Below are 20,274 nucleotides of genomic sequence, written 5' to 3'. Positions count from 1 at the left end.
GGGTACTGAACTAAACAGAAGAATTTCAAATGGCCAAAAGATACTTAAGGACATGTTCAACTTCCTTAGCTATCAGGGAAATGCAAATCAAGACAACTTTGAGATACCATCTTACACCTGTCAGAATGGCTAAAATCAAAAACACCATGATAGCTTATGCTGGAGAGGATGTGGAGTAAGGAGAACACTCATCCATTGCTGGTGGGAATGCAAACTTGTGCAACCACTTTAGAAATCAATGTGGCAGTTTCTCAGAAAACTGGGAGTCAACCTACCTCAGGATCCAACAATACCACTCTTGGGAATATACCCAAAAGATGCCAATCATACTACAAAAGCATTTGTTCAACTATGTTTATAGCAGCATTATTTGTAATAGTCAGAACCTGGAAACAACCTAGATGCCCCTCAATGGAAGAATGGATGAAGAAAGTGTGGCACATCGACACATTAGAGTACTACTCAGCGGGGGGAAAAAAGAAAAACAAAAAAAACAATGACATCTTGAATTTTGCATGCAAGTGGATGGAAGTAGAAAACGCTATCAAGAGCGAGATAACCCAGACCCCAAAATATGAATATGGTATGCACTCATTCATTAGCGGATTCTAGCTAAAAACAAAGGGCATTGAGCCTGTAGTTTGCGATTCTAGAGAACCTAAGTAATAAAATGAACCCAAAGAAAAACATATATAGATCCACCTGGAAATTGGAAGCAAACAAGATCACCAGGCAAAAGTTGGGAGCATAGGGGTGGGGAGGAGGGGAGGTAGAGGGAAGGAGAGGGGGAAAGAGGAGGAGAGAAGGGGAAGGTTGGAGAGAGCTTGGGGGAGTGGAGTAAGATGGTTGAGATGGAGGAAGAACAGATATGGGTGCAGGGAAGGAGTTATCTTAATTGAGGGTGCCATTTTGGGGTTGGCAAGAGGCTTGGCTCTGAAGGGGTTCCCAGGAGTCCACAGGGATGACGCCAGCTAGGACCCTGGGCAGTGGAGGAGAGGGTGTCTGAACTGGCCTTGTCCCGTAGTCAGGCTGATGACTATCTTGAATATCACCATAGAAACTTCATCTGGCCACAGATGGAGACAGAGACCCACATTGGAACACTGGACTGAGCTCCCAAGATCCAATTGAAGAGCAAAAGGAAGGAGACTATAGCAAGGAAGTCAGGACCGCAAGGGGTTGGTCCTCCCACTGAGACAGTGTGCCTGATCTAATGGGAGCTCACTAACTCCAGCTGGACTGGAAATGAATAAGCATGGGATCAAACTGAACCCTCTGAATGTGGTTGACAATTGGAGCAGACTGAGGGGCCGATGATAATGGCACTGGAATTTGTCTCTACTCTATGTACTGGCTTTTTGGGATCCTATTCTCTTTGGATACTTACCTTCCTAAGCCTGGATGTATGGGGGAGGGCCTTGGACTTCCCACAGGGCAGGGTGCCTTGCCCTCTCTTAGGACTGGAGGGAGGTAGGGGAAGGGTATGTGGGGGAGCAGGAGGGAAGTGGGAGGAGGGGAGGAAGTGGGAATTTTGATTAGTATTATTTATAAAGTAATTTAAAAATAAAAACAAAAAAAGAGAGAAAAAAATTAGCTTCTATTTACTGTGAGAGTTGAATTGTTCTGTTTCCCCAACCCATGACCTTGAGTTGTTTTTTGAGAATACCCTCACCCTCTCTGACCCACTCCCTGACCCCTCCCTTAATCACATGGTGGGTGACCACATGATGATTTTTTATTTCCTTATTGCCCCATTGTTTCCATTTTATAAAACTACTTAGTTATTTTACTCCTTAAAAGGAGCACAAGACATGGGTTTGGGCTGCTCTTTTTAACCCAACTTAGAAGGCAGTCGCTCGCCAGCTCGTGAGCACACCCCAATAAAAATCAAGCTTGCTTCAAATTTGGCTTGAATTGTGGTAGTGATCTTATTCTTGGCGTTAGGATTAGTAGAAGCACATAAGAGAGGCCATTATAAACATGGGATTTCCTAAGGCCTCTCTTAGCCAGACTGATGCTGAAGACCTGGGAGAACTTGGGTTTCTTCTTAACTCCCGACTCCAGGCTGGCTGACACAGGCTGCATCTCCTGAACTAGCCCCATCCTCTCTTCTTGTGAGCCTGAAGCTCACGACTGTACCCGCCCTTGCAGTTAGAATCAGCCTAGGCTGCCAGCCCAGGCTCACCCCATGCTGAAGCAGGGCAGGCCTCCACTGGGACCAAGCTGGTCTGACTAGCTCCTCGGAGCTGACAGAGCGTGCAGCTGTGAGCGTGCATGCGTGCCTGCATGCGGCTCCTTGTCTGGTGAGTTCCTAAGGGCTGATGCTGCTGGCTAATAATCGGGATGCAGCCAGTGTTTGCACACTTGTCCCAGAACTTGGCTTCCAGCTTCCTGGGAGAACAGAGTGAAGTTAGGAGCCTGAGCGCTGCCACAGACACTGGCTTTCCAGTGCTGTTCATTTATAAACAGATGAAGCGGAGCTGAGAGAGATGCTGAGTCTTAGTGATGGAGTCAGAGGAGGTGGAGCAGGAAGGTTCCTTTTCCTGAGGTCACGTTTCTGTGGTAGCTCACAGGTGACTCAGTTTCCATCTGGAGTCCATCCTGGCTTATCAGTCATTTGAGTTCAAGCTTGCTTGTTTCAGTCTCCTTGAGGGCTGTGAGAAAGTTCTGATTAAGCCCATGGGAAAGACCATTTTGTCCATGAGAAAGAACACATTATCTACTAAGACACGGGCTGGTGAATGCCAGCTGAGGGCACATCCAGATAGAAAAAGAAACAGCTTGCTCAAGGACAGAAATGGTCTTGTGGTTAGATACTCACTGACTGACTATGCTGCGCTTTGTTTGGCTTTTGTGTGTAAGCAGGCTCTGAAATAAACTCTGGGCTGATAGGGATTTACCAACAGACCTCCCGGGCAGACCCTGTGCTTTCTGTCGCAATCTCTTTCAATCCATTTCCTCAACCTCGAGTCCCCTTCCAGGTACCCCAGTTGACTTGGTTGGAGCAGGCTCTGACACATTTTCCTGTCAGAGCTCAGAAAAAGAGTGAAGGAAATGGTCACTGGAGGGACCCAGGGCCTTTAGAGACTGCTGCAATTCGCCATTAGAAAGAGAACCTGTCTCTGGAGTTACAGCATTTCTGAGGCAGGCAGAAGGGGAAGTTTATTTTGGAAGATGTAGAAATATTCATATTTAGAGGAGTTGTGCCTTCTAACTTACAGGTTCCTCCTCCTGTCTCTGTGCTTGTAAGAGAACACTTGACAGGTACATGTGCGTGTATGTGTGTGTATTAGAGACAGAGAGACAGAGGCAGAGAGACCAACAGGGAGACCCAGAGGGAATCGCTGTGTTTCCAGAGCCAACCTGGATCTTGCTGCAGCTGCCTGCCTCCTACTCCTCAGTGCTGAGAGTGAATACCTGCACCATCACGCCAGCTCCTTATTACTAACATTGTTTGGCAGGGCACACCCAGGAGAGTGGTCATTAGAGAACAGACTAGTTTTGTAGATAATTGGGCGCTCATGTGCTCTCCTGTGAGGCTACAGCCCTTGCCTTGGTGGAGAGCCATGGCTCTTAAGAGACAGGAAGCTAAAGCCACACCGAGTCAGAATGACATCACAGGATGTAGCCAGGATGGTGTGAGAGCTCAGCCACGTTCTCAGTGATGAAAATGGCTTTTGGCAGGGGTGGTGCAGAGAACCACCCATTCCAAGGTCGGTCGATTTGTCTAGCCTAAAACTGCTTCTTCCTTTAGTGATTAAGTAGGCAAGATTTGCCAGACAGTGGTGGCTCAGGCCTTTAATCCCAGTACTCTGGAGGCAGAGGTAGGTGGAGCTCTGAGTTCCAAGGCCAGACTGATCTATAAGTTCCTGTTCTGACATTCAGGCTCTGTGTAACAGAAAGAAAAAAAAAAGTAACTAAAATATGAAAAGGCAAATATTTACTTACTGGTCTAAATATTTACCAATGTCCCTTGGTGAATTAATGCTAATGTGTGCTCTGTGGTTGTCACAGGATGACTTTACAATTCGATCATCTCTTGTGCATGGATCACGTGATATGCATAATTTGAGGAAATGTTCTCATTTCTTCACTGTCTATTCAGTTCCATGTGTTCTCCTGAATTTCCTTTTATTCATTGGATTGTTGATGACTAATGACAGCGTGTGTGTGTGTGTGTGTGTGTGTGTGTGTGTGTGTGTGTGTCCTATCTGTGTCCGAGGGGCAGGGCCCATCATCTGCCCATCTTAAACCTGAAGCAGCCTGGTGGTGGCGCACGCCTTTAAACCCAGCACTAGAGAGACAGAGGCAGGCAGATCTCTATAAGTTTGAGACCAGCCTGGTCTACAAGAGCTAGTTCCAGGACAGCCTCCAAAGCTACAGAGCTATAAAAAAACCCTGTCTCGAAAAAGAAAAAAAACAAACAAACCTGAAGCAGTTAGCTTGTCTTGGCTTCTCAACACTCTAGTTTCTATTAATAGTCCAGGTGCAAGAGTTAGCCAAGAAGACGCTAGATATTGGGCCAAGCAGTGTTTAAAAGAAAAGAAAAAGAAAGAAAATGGTACACAGGTGTCTATAGTTGAACAAGTATTTATGTCTGTATTGCGATATCAGTGTATTGAAAACCAAGAGCTCTTCCTCATTTTTGCCCAGTTATAATGGGTATATTTTCTTTGTAACTTTTCATAGATGTAGACTTTCCTCACACTAGGTGATGTGGCTCAGAGCTCGCTGCACAATATGCTCACAACTGGAAAATGCAGAAGCCAGCAGCTCCCAAAGCATAGGGGAAATGTGCTGCTGGTGGTTTTAAAACACGCTCCTTTCTTCCTTTTGCCGTGGTCTCTTTCCTTGTCTGCGTGTTTTGTTTTTGTTTGCTATTCATTATCATTTTAAGTGAAGAAACATTTAGACGTCTAATCGTTAGTATGCCTCTATTATTTCGCAACACCTGTTTAAAGTATAAATATAAAACATTTAACTCAAGCACAGCATCACACACTGTAAAAACTCTTCTTTTGAAGCACGCACGGGAAGTGAGTATTGTTCCCAACAGAGCAGTGGAAATACTGCAGAGAATCAGCGAGAGTGTTTTCGTCTCGATTCCAGACACGCACCCAGTCTACTAACAAAGCCTGCTCTGGGTTATTGACCATGTACTGAGATGAAGAGGAAGTATGGTTTACTTTATCATTTCTCTTGTTCTCTTGTCGCACTCCACACAAACGATTGTCTCATGAGCAGAAGTGACGCAGATAAGTCCTGCTCCCGGTGACTTCCCATCGAAAACTCAGCAGGTTTGAGACAATCACATCCACCAAAACATTTTTATTAAATCTATTGTATGAGTATAATCTCATCCTGTTCACGGGATCTGCCTACACGCAAGGGAAGGGATCATACAGTGAATGTCACTGGCAGGGCGTAGATTCTGACTACCACATTTGTCTAGGGACAAATGTTGTTGGGAAGTTGCCAACATTTAACAGTCTACACTGTACATAGAACTCCACAGTCTCCAGGGAGCCAGAGGAATGAACTAATGAAAATGTAGACAAGCCACTGAATAAAAATGAATTGTAAATGTCTTCGAACGATGCCAAGAGGTGGTAATTTGGCCACTTTGGTAACAAATATGATAGTAAATTATCTTCAAAATGTCTACACGGTAGTCTCAGAAATACTAAGTAGTCAAATAAAGGTATAATAATGTTCCATACATTGCCTGAATAGGGAGCCAAAAGCCCATGTCTGCCCAGACCTCAGAATATGGCCTTACTTGAAGAAAGGGCTTTGCAAACAGAGTAAGTTCCATTAAGATATGCTTCCGGGTGTGACGGTGCACACCTTCTACCCCAGCACTCCGAAGTCAGAGGTAGGTGAATCTCTGTAAGTTTGAGGTCAGTCTGGTCTATGTAGTTCTTGCACATCCAGGGCTACATATTGAGACCCTGTCTCAAAATAATAATAATAATAATATTGATGCTGCTGCTGCTGGCATATTTGGTGAGGGTGGGCATGAATCCAATGGCCAGTTTTCCTATAAGAGCATCATGAGAAGTCAGAGAGAGAAGTCAAGACTTCTGAAGAAGTAACTATAAAGCCAGCAGTCAGCAAAAGTAGGGGAGTCAATGAGGGAAACCCTAGAGCCTCCTCTAGGACCACCCCTCTGGTAACTTGATGGAGGACCACAGTATGGAATGGACAAAGTGATGGGTTCTAATCCCAGACACACTGTGAACTGTTAGGAGACAGAACCAAGGTTAAGGTTGTGAGAAAGAGCTGGTTTCCCACAGCAAATCTGACTTCTATAAGAAATAGCATCTGAAAACCACACATTTTGCTTCTTGAGCCCTTCAGGTTCCTAATAGTAGTCCCCACTAAGCTGTCTGACCAGGAACCCTGGAAGTATAGGCTTCTGCCACCATCAACACCATGCACACTGGGAGGAAGGGCAGGACCTGAGCACAAGCAGGCTTGTGAGCAGTGGATGAGGCAACTCAGACATCTGTCTTGACGCTGATTGTGAGGAGCAGAGATGGGGAGAGCTAGAGGTTTCCTACCCTACACTTACCACTTAGTTTTTCTATTTGCAAAACATTTGGAGCAAACATGGCCCAAGGTGAGCATCTTTAAGTTTGTGAGATGGGTGGCCAGGTGCCCTTTTGTTCTCTAAGCCTTTCTTGATGGCTGCAAGGTTTCCGCAAAGAAATGCTATAGAAAAGGCATGTCCAAGGTTAATGGCAATAGGATTTTTCATGCCCGACTCCCCCTTTACCCCGTGATGTCCTCTGTGGATCCCAGACTCTTCCCCCTACCCCAGCACTGACCCTTAGGCATGATGGTGTGTTAAAGGCAAGGTTGGGAAGTTCACAGGGCAATAGAAGAGGTGAGAAGATGTGGGAGGAGGAGGGCATCAAATTGCCTTGCACTGGCGCTCGCACTGAGAGCATCTTCCTTAGAAACTTAATTTTAACCACTTACTGCTCAGGGACCTCCAGCAAGCAAGCTCTTGGCTTGGCTACACCTCCATTTCATTCATATAAAATGTGAAGCGTGAGAGTTGGGCCCCAAAGGGTAAGAGTTGGACCCAACGAGTTCACTAATTCAAAAACCACTCTAGAATGTGTTGGACATGCTTGTTACTACTATCATTTTTATTGTTCTATCCTTATATCCACCAACGTTTTTTGACATACATTTGGTCAGATCAAGTAAGGAAAAGAAATGTCCATTTGTTTCTCAGAGTCATTATCATTGCAAGACAGTCTGTCCTTGGTTCACCAGGAAGATTTAAGTACAGCATTGCCTAGAGCACAAAGTCAGGCGGTCTCGGCTCAAATAGGACTCCAGGGTGAGTGAGGTGTGTGTCAGCAAAGATGGACGGCTCATCGGGCGGTTTAGCTTCAATATTCTGCATTGTAGGGGAATTCTTCCATGTTTATTGTCCTGCAGCAATAAGCGTGGAGAAAATGTTAGTGCCATGTAATGATTTTTTTATTGTTTTGTTTTGTTTTGTTTTGTTTTTTTAAGACAGGGTCTCATGTATGCCAGTCTGGCTCTGAACTCTATGTTGTAGAGAACAACTTTGAACTTAACCTCCTGATGCTACCTCCACAGTACTGTGATTAGAGGCATGTACCACGGGGCCTGGCTTTAATTTTTGTAATTATTTCTTTTATGGTTTTTGAGATTATAATATGATCACATCACTTCCCTCTTCTTTTTTTCTCCTTCCAAAGCCTTCCATTTACCCCTCCTTGATAACGTAGGAACATGTATGTAAATACATAAACATACATGTATGTAACAACAGTTCGTGAAAAAAAGGGCACAGATTTGGAAGAGGCCTGGTTTTATGAACTACCAACGATCTAAATCAAGCGTTCATGCACACCAGGTAAACACTCTCTAACTGAGCTACTTCCCCAGTGTGTCCAGGCATTCTTATATGGTATACACAAGAATGTACTTTCTATGTGCTTTATCAGCCTCTCTTCACCCCATCCTTGGAACTATGGCACATAGGGGCTTCCATACCAAAGTCTGCCCTCAATATGATGAGCAGGACAGGACATTTGAAAAGAGGGCAGGGAAGTATGCCGTGGCCAGGTTGCCAAAAGCCAGGCATGCAGCCAAGGGCCTCACAAACACTGTTTGAGTTCATTCCACATTACAGAAAAGTGGGAAATCATGAAGAAATCAACAGATTAGTTGTTATATTATGATTGATGCATTAAACAAGGCCAGATAAGCCATGAGCTAGGATCTCTGATAACATCTAAACTTGTATTCAATGGATATTTGCTGTATTGGGTATAACAATTCCTACTTTGTAAAAAAAAAAAAAAGGAATCGGATTTGGCAAAGTTACAAATCTATCCAAGGCATCGTGGCAATTGAATGAGTGAATTTTGCATTACAAACCATCTGGGCTGAATGGCCCAATCTATTACCTCACTCACTAATGTAACTATCTCTCAATATCTATTTGATGATCACAAACATGTCTCAAGCCAAATCCTTCACCTCTAAATGACAACTCTCATTTTGGATTGTTCTTGCAAAAACAAAACTGACCAAGCAAAACTATACTTGATAATTCTTTGGCAAATTCAGTTGGCTATTTTCTATTGGAATTCAGGTCCAGTTATTGTCCTCTCTTCCCTGAATTATTATATAGTAGGCTTCCTATGGCCTCTCAGTGCAGAAGTCAGTAAACTTTTCAGGCACGTCAGATCATGTAGACTGTTCACATCCTCTCTCTGATTCCAAGTCCGAAAATCAAAGTCCTTTTCATGGTCTGTACCACCTTCATGCCCTTAGTTTAAGGTTGTCTCTGAATTCATTTCTTTCCAGAGTAGGCCTTACTCATCTGCTGCAGCTTCAATGGCCTCCTTGTTGGAGTGCCCTAAATCCACTACCTCGAGGCATTCACACCCACTGCTGTGATTGCCAAAGAAGGTGTTCTTTTAATACCACATGGCACATTCTTTGTTTCTCTCAATTGTGACTTGAGAGATCAGCCAAGTCACATCACATATAAAGCATCTATTCCACCAGAATGCACTACTTCCCATACCTTTCACCTATTTTACCTTTCTCTATGGCATTTGGTACTGTCTGACATACATACTTAGAGTAACTTCAGATGTTGCTAGAATACAAGATTGGGCAACATGAAGTTTGTATAGTATGATATGCCAGACACCCAGAACATGCTGGCACACAGCGTATTGCACAAAAGCCATTAAGTGAAGGAGTGGGTAGATAAGTGCTTCTGCCTCCTGCAAGGAACAGTGCTGGGAATATTATTTTAAGATGTGTTACTTCCTTTAATGCTCTGGAATATTTGTTTAATGATGCAAAGATGTGTTGCGTTCTTTTATGTGGTATTTGTTTAACTCTGTGAAGCCGTGTTACTTTGCCTGCCTAAAACACTTGACTGGCCTAATAAAGAGCTGAATGGTTAATAGCTAGGCAAGAGAGAGAAATAGTCATGGCTGGCAGGCAGAGAGAATGAACAGGAGAAATCTGGGAAGAGAAGATTGAGGAACAAGAGAAGGAGAAGGAGAGGAGGATATCAGGGTCCAGCCACCCAGTCACACAGACAGCTGTGGAGAAACAAAGATATATAGAATAAAGAAAGGTAAAAGCTCAGAGGCAAAACGTAGTTAAGGAGAAATGGGATAATTTAAGTTAGAAAAACTGGTTAGAAACAAGCCAAGCTAAGACTGAGCATTCATCAGTAAGAATAAGTCTTTGTATAATTATTTGGAAGCTGGGAAGCAGAACCCTAAAGAGAAAAAAACAATCCAGAACAGCATGATCTTTCTTAAACTCTGGCTCTATGTGTAAAACTCAGGATTTGCAGAACTGGCAGGCATGATTTCCCATGATTCAAACAGTACTTTCTCACAACTCCCAGGAAACAGTATTTGAACATAAAAGGTCATCCTGGATGTCTTCCAGCCCTCCCAGTTAACCTTCTACAACTTCAAAAAGTCATGCATAACCCTGTCCCACTTACTCAGGCAGCAGGCAGGCCCTCCAGTTTCTGTTGAAGCCCAGGATGGTAGCCATCTCCTGGTCACTCAACTGGAAGTCAAAGACCTGGAAGGACAGAGTCCCAAGGCTCCTTAGCAAGGAAAGGGCTGGTACCCGAGGCTGTAGGCATTCTAGGCTTTCCTCTCTACACACATAGGCTCACATTGCATACAAACCATTTTCTAGTTCAAGACTGAATTATTTATAGGGTTCGGTGGTACAAAATCTCGGTTTGTGCAGTGTCTAATCCGTGAGGGACACATGGATCAAGGACATTTCTTCAGGTCCAGTCCATACCTGTTTTCCAGCTAAAAGGTTGCCATGTAGGCAAGGGCAGACTGCCCTTGGGCAGGATAGTCTATGGCCCTTGACCTAAGTGCTCATGGGAAAGTAAGGGTCTTTTCTGTGCTCATAACTGATGGGGCTTCCCCGGTCCCTCGCTCAGCCCATTCGTGACACCCTGGTGATTCATCTCGCTCTGTTGAAGCCAGCTAGCTCCCTTCAAGAGTTCACAAGATGAGAAGTTAGGAACATCGCTGATGCTGCAGGATAGGATGAGAAGCCTGCTAAGAGTCCTCTCATCCATACACAGCCAATGATCAGCTAGGATCTTACCTGAAAGTTCTCATGTATACGTGCTGGTGTGGCAGACTTGGGGATCACTATCACGTTTCTCTGGATGTGGAACCGAATCAGAACCTGCGCACAAAACGTAAAGGCATGTGTTCACTGAAAGAGGAGAATGGTGATCCAAATGAGACTGGCTCCACAGGTACATGTGTTAGAAAACTGGGTCCCCAGTCAGCGGCATGGTTTGGCAAGGATTAGACATGGCCTCGTTGGAGAAAGTATGTCACTGGGGATGGGCTTAAGGTTTCAAGCTTTATGTCAGTCCCAGTGTGCTCTCGTCTTCCTGTTTGTGTATTAAGACGTGAGCCCTTAGCTCCTGCTCCAGCACCATGCCTGCCTGCCTGCCGCCATCTTCTCTGCCGTTATGGTGATGGACTCCCATCTCTCTGGGACAGTAACCTCCATATAGATCCCTTTCTCTATAAATTGCCTTGGTCATGGTGTCTATCACAGCAATAAAAAAGTAACTAACAGAATGATTATCTTTGCAATTCCCTATGGCTCCTGTATCTCCCTTAAGCCTGAAAGCAACACCATGATTTCTCTAGCTAGGAACGGGAACTTGGCAGGAAGCTGATGAACAGGGATGATCGTTGTTTGATACTGCCAGCTGTATTTCCCAAAGGTGCCAATAGACTTACATCTCCCATTTCTTTCTCTCCAAAGGATTAAAAGACAGCAACATAAAGAATAAAACAAGACTAAAGACTAGATTGCCCCCTCCGAGTGCACACTTTTAACCCCAGCATTCAGGAGGTAGAGGATGCAGATTTCTATGAGTTTGAGGCCAGGCTGGCCTACAGAGTGAGTTCTAGGACAGTCAGGACAACACAGAGAAACTCTCTCTCAAAAAACAAAAGCAAGCAAACAAACAAACAAACACAAAGGGATTACAGGATTAAAAGCAGGAAGGCAACATCTTTTACCTGGGCTGAGGTTTTCTTGTGCTTGGCAGCAATCTCTTTAATCTTGGGGTCCTCTAGTAGTGACGGGTCTTCTGGCTTGGCCCTACAGGCAGAAAGATAGCTGGAATGAAAAAAATCACCCCACTTCCATGGCAGTATCAGGGCTGAGCACCATGGCCTTCTCCAGCTGCAGAACAGACAGGGAGCTGCCTGGAAGCTGTGTCTTCCCTATGGTCTTATATGTAGGCTCTGGAGCCTCAGGAATTTGTAAGGGTATTCTAGCATTAGAGAGCAGAAACGGAGCACTCTTAAGAGGTAAGGCATCCTGTCATTTTTTAAAAACATGTGCCCCTCCTCCCATAATCCTATTTGAATGTGTCAGATGTATTGCTATAGACACATTTTCCCCAAGTACATAAGAAATTCATAGCAATACTAACTAATTATTAAACACTAAACTTCAGAGTGATGAAAGAAAGTCATCACTCCGAAGCCTCACCAAGGCCTGTTTGGAGAGCCCAGGGGACTGTAGGCTGTGACACTGATACCCTTGGAGTGACAGTACTGGATCAGTTTTTCCTGAGTGAGGTATGGGTGGCACTCGACCTGCAAGAGAAAACATCTCCATCACTAGGGAAGTAGGCCTTCCTGAGTGGCTCAGATGGAACTCTGGGCACAAGGAAAGACCAACATAAAGGCTAAATATAACCTACTGATGAATGTGCTATAGACCAGACCCAGAGATCAGTCTCCTACCTCCCTGAGCATCCTGAACACAGACCTCAGAGATGAGACTCTGTGGATAGTATTGAAATTGTCTCCCAGTGTTGAAGTAATCACAGAAGAGGACCCCTTTGCTGAACAGAATTTACCTGATTGGTCACTGGCTTATGTTTCAGTCCAGGCTTGTTCAGGATCCTTTCAATCTGGAAGTGGTTGAAGTTGGAGACCCCCAGGGCTTTCACTAACCCTTCATCCACCAGTTCCTCCATGACCTGTCACAGGGAAGAATGCCATTTAGATGGCCATGGGAGGATTGCAGGGATGCTTGCTCGGCTTAGTCCTGAGATAAGAGGAGTAGATGAACAACCCTCCAGGTTAGGTAAGTTACAACACTAGAAAGAAGTATCAGCCCAGGCGGTGAATGCCCATCAGTGGTCAGATGCTTCTAGGAGTGTAGTGTTCAGCTCTCTCGTCACCCAAATCTGCATAACCTGAGAAAATAGGCTCCTTCACTTTTGCCCTTTGTCTTTCGTGTGTGTGTGTGTGTGTGTGTGTGAGAGAGAGAGAGAGAGAGAGAGAGAGAGAGAGAGAGAGAGAGAGAGAGACAGAGACAGAGAGAGACAGAGACAGAGACAGAGAGAGAGAGAGAGAGAGATTGGGGACTGATGTGACTATTCAGGCACTCTATTCTTGAGCTACATCTCTAGCCTTTTATATTTTCACTTTAAAAGTTTGATACGTGGTCTCTCTGATTATCCAGATTAGCCCTGAACTTCCTCTGCAGCCCAGGCAGACCTCAAACTTGTGATCCTGCCTCTGCCTCCCGCACCTGAATTACAGGACTGTGTCCTCAGAACCAGCTTCCTATTTGGATTCTGACCCCACTTTCCCCTGCCATATGGTTAGTTTTCCAATGGCGAGACATGTAGACCTATCAGAGCCTGGCACGGCCCCCAAGCTAAGGTTAGGTGGGCCTGAAATCTGGCCAGCTAACAACCTACAACAACCATGACTGTGTGTTAGCCCTAAGGAAGGGTATTTTTAAAAATAATTTTTCCCCAGAATGAACAATTTCCAAATTTGTCAAGATATCATACTTGATGGTGGCAGCCACAAACTCAACATGTACTTATGATTCATTTATTATAAGTTCCTGTTTGGAAGTTTGTAGAATATAAAAGCCTACCGTGTGCTTCTTTCAGTGATCCATCAGTCATCACAGTGAGGCTACTTGGGCTCACTTGACAGTTGGCATAACCCTGAGCATCAGTGTGGGAAGGAAGGGATCTACACGGGTCCCACAGTGACAGTGAAAGTAGAGTTTAAGTTGTGCCTAAAAAATAGCGCAAAGGAGGGATATCAAAAACTGAGTAAACCAGCTTTTGAACACTCCTTATGCACATCAAGTATCAGTCTGGGTTCTGCAAAGGAACACAGCTGATAAAGTCAGTTGTTTGGTTTTAAAAAGCAAGGTTCTTGTTAGTTACTTTTCTGATCTCTAGATACAGGCTCACTGTCAAGCACTGTGATAAAAGTTTTGAGAACTGGACTTTTGAGTCAGATAAGACTGAGTCTAGTCTTAATTGTGTCACACCCCTGTTGTGTAACTAGATGACTTCAAATTCCCCAGGTTAATGGTTATATCATTTGTACACAGGGAAGGTAACATTCCCTTGCAGGGTTGGTAACTAATGTGCCAAGATGAAGCTTTGGATGACCGCTCTCTTCATCCTTATCCCACCTGAAGTGTGATAGTATGTGAGTGTGTGCATGGTGTGTGTGCATGCTTGTGCACATGTTCCTGTGTGTGCATGGTGTGTGTGCATGCTTGTGCACATGTTCCTGTGTGTGCATGGTGTGTGTGCATGCTTGTGCACATGTTCCTGTGTGTGCATGGTGTGTGTGCATGCTTGTGCACATGTTCCTGTGTGTGCATGGTGTGTGTGCATGCTTGTGCACATGTTCCTGTGTGTGCATGGTGTGTGTGCATGCTTGTGCACATGTTCCTGTGTGTGCATGGTGTGTGTGCATGCTTGTGCACATGTTCCTGTGTGTGCATGGTGTGTGTGCATGCTTGTGCACATGTTCCTGTGCGTGTGCAGGAACACACACCATGGCAAGTGTACCAAGGCCAAAGGACAACCTCGGGTGTTGATCCTCATCTTTCACCTTGCGTGAGACAGAGTCTCTTTGTTTTTCATCTGTGAATACCGCACTAGCTGACTGGAGATCAGGGGACTCTCCTATCTCTCCCTCCCTCTTGCCACACGAGCACAGGAATTACAGCCATGTGCTTCCAAACCTGGCTTTGTGTGGGTTCCGGATCCTTCTGCTTGTGCAGCAAACACTGCACCACTGAGCCTTCTCACAACAAGCTCATCAATAAGAGTAAACGGCTCGAAGGAGTTCAATCTTTTCACTAATACAGTTGGGTGTGGTAGTGCACGCTTTTAATCCCAGCACTGGGTGGGAGGCAGAGGTAGGCAGTTGTCTGAGTTCTAGGCAAGTCTGCTCTACAAAGCAAGTTCTAGGACACTCAGGACTGCACAGAGAAACACTGTCTTGAAAACCCAAAATAATAATAATAATAATAATAATAATAAATTTCCTTTGGTTACTCAGCTAATATGTGCAAATCAAGGCAACATCCCTGTACCAAGTACCTGCCCTTAGCTTTAAAACAGCATATGCCTACCACAAACTGAGGAACATTTGTGTTTCCTGTCTCAGTTGAGATCCGAAGAGTCACCTCCAAAACAAATGATTTTAGTCCCAGAACCTGGGAGGCAGAGGCCAATGGATCTCTGTCAGCTCCAGGTTAACTGGGGATACACTGTGGGATCATCTCAAAAAAAAAAAGTAAATGATGCCAGATGAACCCTAAATCCAAACATGTTAAAGAAGGGGTAAGAAGAACTTGAGGAAAGCAGAGACAGAATTACACACAAGGCATGTGGCCTTTTCATACCAGAATGACAAAGTCTCCATCGCACAGTAAAGCTGGAACCTACCTCCCAAGCATCCAAGAACGTTATTTTACTGGTGAGGACATTGCCTTGAGCGTCCTTGGGGAATAATTCCTTTCCAGGCTGTAAATACAAAACAAAATGCATGTTGGCTGCTCCTATGAAGCGAGGCTCTGGGATGGTAAAATACCAAATACCCACACCTGCTTAGCGCTCGGTCAGGCTCCAGAGGACACACTTGCAGACATGAAGCCCGGCAACTCTATCCCAGCCTAGTGTGGACGGTAAATCCCAGACCACAGACACTGCTGGGCTGGTTCCCAAACCTACTACTATATGTCAAAGACGCTATCAGGAAATTTCCATCACCATGGAAATGAACGCAGGGCATCTGGACCCGCATGGGCCTGGAGGAAATTTTAATTTCATTATCACTAGGCAAGGGTTAGATCTGAATGGTAAAGTTTGCAGAAGACTATAACTAGATCCTGTTCTTGACTCCTCCAGAAGTCCAGACCTTCCTCCACAAGTACCATCACCCTAGCTGTGCATGAATGAGGGGAGGGGCAAACTGAGTGTTCACACCCCTCAACCTCAGCAGCAAAGTCTTGGGCTTTGCTCTAGGAAGCAACTCCCTAGGCACGCTTTGCTTGGCAAGGGTGTCAGACCCTGAAATACTACAAAAGTGTTTCAAGAATAGTATTGAACCCTGAAATACAATATTCAAAAATAGCCCAAGACATCTTTTGAGGACATCACTGGATGTGGAACCAACAGGAAGTTGACAAGCTTCTCCCCTGCCCCGCCCCCTTTACCATAGCCCTGTCTCAGTGGCTATAGAAGGTACAGAGAGCAGCTCAAACCTGAAGTCCCTGTGGCCAGTGGATAAGATAGAGGTCCAGATAGTCCAGTTTCAGATCCGTGAGGGTCTTTTGAAAAGCTTCCTTAAGCAGTTTTCTCTCAAAGCAGGTGGGCCACAACTGCAGAGTGCAACAAGGAAGGATTAGGAATTGGAGAAAAAGGGCCTCGCTAAACTCACCCTCCCCGTTCTGAGATTTACAGTCTGATCTAACCTTGGGACAGGCTATTTATCTTTAACACAATGGGCTAATTAACATAGCTAATCTGATATGCAAGATTCCTAGGGCTCCACGAGGCAGGTTATTTCCTACTTGTTGAGGGTGATTTATTTTCTCAAGCTTACTTCATCCTGTGCATTTCTTAGAACACTTAGCATTCTGATGCTACAGGGGTATAATCCCCTATCTCCAAGGCAACAGGCCCTAACGGTGAACCACAGGGCTTAAAGTGGCCAGTCTGTATGGTGAGTCTGTTTCTCGCACCAGATGCTGTTTCCAAGTGGGTAGAGTGGTCCAAATAGTTATACCCAACCAACAACGTCACGCTCCACTCACCCCTCTCCTTTTTATTTTTTACAGCATTTTTAGTGAATTGAGATTAAAGAAAGATATTCCTATGCAACAATAAAAAAAAAAAAGCTTTCTCTACCCAGCCACTGAGAACACAGTACTGAGTGATATGGCTCAGGCCCATCCCTTTTTAAAAAATATGTATTTCATTTATTATTTCTGTGTATGTGCATATGTGCACATGTATGTGAGGGGTGCCCCTAGAGGCCAGAAGCGGAGCTTGAGTTACAGGAGTTGTGAGCTACCTGCTGTTGGTGCTGGGCACTAGATAATGATCTTATGCAGGTACAGAATGCACCCTTAACCCCTGAGGCATCTCTTCAGTCACCCTTGACGGCGCCCCTAGCTTCTGACTGACAGAAAGCATGGCAGTGAGGAGCACTTGAACCTCAGTGGAACCATCTTGTTATGGGAAAGCTCCCACATTAGGGTGGGCCAGCAGCAGAACCTTATCAGTACTGACTTGGAGTGTGGTTATTCACACCCACGGATATAACAAAAGCAAGGAAGGAGGTTAGGAGAATGACGGATAAGGTAGTGTGGACCAGATTCTTCCACTGGCTTTGAAGTCCTGTCCACCAAGTGGGCCACTCTACCTTGCTGACAATGAAGAGATCCTCCCGCTTCACGGCCTTCTCCTTGATCTTCTCCTGGATGGCTTCCCCCACTTCATGTTCGTTGTAATAGGCATAGGCACAGTCAATGTGGCGATATCCGGCATCAATGGCCACCTTCACAGCTTCCTTGACATTGCCTGGAGGAGACTGAAAGGCAACAGAGGTCACAGGATGCTCTAAGGCCAAGACCATCCTCACCAGATTCCACACAGCCCAGCTTCAGGAAACCACAGGGTTACTGGAACACTAGGGAAGAAACAAACTTTTCAAAAGTGAAGAAAAAGTGAACCGGAATGTTCACCCACCCCACGTTCTCTCTTAGCTAACAGTCAGTTCCTGTCAAATCCACCAGATCTTAAAGGATCTCTTGTTTCTGAGGTGTCAGACAGCTCCCATTACAACTTGCTAAAAGCCAAAATTCAACTCTGAAGCCACCCAGAGGATTTCAGCTGCAGACCATGTTATTCAAGAATGTTGGAATAAGCAGGGTGGTGGTGGCGCACGCCTTTAATCCCAGCACTCAGGAGGCAAAAGCAGGTCAATCTCTTTGAGTTCGAGGCCAGCCTGGTCTACAAGAACGAGTTCCAGGACAGGCTCCAAAGCTACAGAGAAACCCTGTCATGACCATTGCATGACAAATTCAGATTCTGCCACACAGCAGTGTAAATGGATGAAATATAATAAGATTAAAAAACAAAAACAAAGATCAGACCCCTGGGTGTGGTGGCCCATGTGTGTAATCCCAGCATTTGGGAAATAAGAGACAGGGAAATTGTGAGTTTGAGGCCAGCCTGGGGTACATAGTTGCCTTCAAAATTAAACATAAATATAAAAACAGTCTTCAATCAACCAACCAAACCAAACAACAACAAACAAAAAGACCCTTCCTCTCTTACCAGCTCTAGAAATACCTTGGTTAAGTATCAAACGAGGAAAAGCACCACAGAGATAAACTGTTGACTTCCCAGGGACGAGAAATGGCCTCTAGCCATTCAGCAGTTCCTGCCTCCCCCCCACCCATCCCATACCTTCCTGACTTTCAACAGATAAGAACAGACTCCTATTAATACCACATCCTTTTCTGGAAAACAACTTCCTTGTCCTGCCCTAATTTTGAATTTCTGAGAGGTACTTCTGGGAAGAGTGGTTGTCAGCTTGGTAGAAAGTGAAATTTCCATTGGGGAGCAAATTCAAGTAAGATTTCAACCCAGTGCAGAGACAAAGAAGGGCTCTGCCTCTGTTCCAGGAGCAGAGGAAAGAACATTGCAAAGGGTAAGAGACAGCGGTGGCGGTGGCTAAGCCACCAGAACAGGAGACATGGGCTCCAGAAACAGCTCCTGGCAGTGACTCACACCTGTAATAACCTTTGGAGGCTGAGGCAGGAGGATTGCAAGTTCAAGGCTAACCTAAGCTCCAGACAGGGTGAGTTCTAGGGCAACCTAAACTCTCAGTCTCCAGAAACCAAATAGAGAGCTCCTAGAAACCAGCCGGCCACTGTCATGGTATCACCAAGGGAAACGCAAAGGCAGTGTTAGGAGATGGGACATGGTCAGACAAGTCCCAACAGAGGCTTCACTGGAAAAAGGGATGGGCCTGAGGCATTCGGCCAGGAGAGTAAGACTACAAGGCAGGATGCCAGCCCAGGCTCTGTGGTCCTCATGCTTAGAGTGTAATGTGCACGGGAACCAGGTCGAGCCTTAAAGGGCAGGGGCCAGTTCAGTAGCCTGGGCTCGGATCTGAGACCCTGCCTTTCCCACAGGCTCCAGGCCAGATGCAACAGATGGAGGTCCTTTCCATGGGCAGCAAGGGGACCTGGGTCATTTGGAGCTCGGTGTCCTGCCTCTACCTCTGAATGACTTGGCAAGAGAAAAAAAACCCAAAACACAGTTAAGACCTAGAAAATGTTGGGTGTCTCATAAGTTCAGAGGAAAGCTTGCCTGGAGCTTTTTCTTTTCTTTTCTTTTCTTTCTTTCTTTCTTTCTTTCTTTCTTTCTTTCTTTCTTTCTTTCTTTCTTTTTTGGAAAGGAGAGGGGAATTTTTGATTTTTTTTTTCAAGACAGGGTTTTTCTGGGTGACAGCCCTGGCTGTTCTAGAACTCAGTCTGTAGATCTGACTGGCCTAAAATCAGAGAGCCTTTGCCTCCCGAGCACTGGGACTGAAGGTGTGCGTCAGGACCATGCAGCCAGCCTCTTGTTTTTAAAGTCCAGGAAGGGCTCAAAACCTGACATTTGTTAGAGAAGCTCTGTCATCACAGCTGTAAAAGCCTACCAGAGCTTTGAGGCCAGAAGCAGTGCAATAGCCAAAAGCAAATTGGGTCCTAGCTCTAGCATTCCAAACCCTCAGAAAATGTTGTGGAAAGAGAAGGAAATGCCAAGACCCTCCTGGAAAGCAGCAGGTCTCCCAAGATGTCACACTCACCTGCCAGGTGCCCAGGCCCACGATGGGCATCTTGGCTTTGGTACTGAGCTCCACGTAGGTGGCCATGGTTGCTGCAGAAACTTCCCGAGAGAGCGGAAGTCTGTGTGTTAGTGGAGGTTTTAAGTCCTGTATGTATGAAGAGGCGGGCTCTTACTGCAAGCAGCCACACCCAGGGACAGTCATTGAATCGGATGTTTATCCTTTTGTAAGATTGAAGAGAATGAGTGAAGATTAATTGTAACCCGGTAGGAAGTCTCCCTGGTGCAGCGTGAATTACTCCGGGAGCACCCATTAGAGATTTATGAACCTAAATAACACGGGGTGAAAGGTTCTTCAAGAATCACTGTTAAATGTGTTTGGGACAGGACATTGCATCGGGAATAGCAATCCCTGTAGGAATTCCAAGAGTTAAACCACTTAAAAGTTTTCAGAGGCAAAATGAGGAAGCTTACATAAGTTATTCTGAGACAACTGCAATTGCAAAAAATTAACAACGGAGGCGCTGGTCTGAGCAGCTGCTGCAGGGGAGGGGGGAATA

General features: G+C 45.3%; 1 protein-coding gene across 1 annotated transcript; it reads right to left on the bottom strand.

The window, feature by feature from the left end:
- Positions 1-7,136: 7,136 nt before the first annotated feature.
- Positions 7,137-19,909, bottom strand: LOC142838449 (aldose reductase-related protein 2). Its single transcript, XM_075953927.1, has 10 exons — positions 19,737-19,909; positions 17,298-17,465; positions 16,135-16,251; positions 15,317-15,394; positions 12,455-12,577; positions 12,082-12,188; positions 11,604-11,685; positions 10,663-10,746; positions 10,031-10,113; positions 7,137-7,449 (listed from the first exon to the last, which is right to left on the bottom strand). Exons 1-10 carry the CDS (start codon positions 19,800-19,802, stop codon positions 7,407-7,409), a joined length of 951 nt encoding a protein of 316 aa, XP_075810042.1. The 5' UTR covers positions 19,803-19,909; the 3' UTR covers positions 7,137-7,406.
- Between the last annotated feature and the right edge of the window lie 365 nt (positions 19,910-20,274).

Source organism: Microtus pennsylvanicus, chromosome 19 (genome assembly GCF_037038515.1).
Source record: "Microtus pennsylvanicus isolate mMicPen1 chromosome 19, mMicPen1.hap1, whole genome shotgun sequence".
In the NCBI taxonomy this organism is placed as follows: Eukaryota; Metazoa; Chordata; class Mammalia; order Rodentia; family Cricetidae; genus Microtus; species Microtus pennsylvanicus.
Note: the sequence above shows the minus strand (reverse complement) of the source record. Positions and strands in the feature narration are given on the sequence as shown.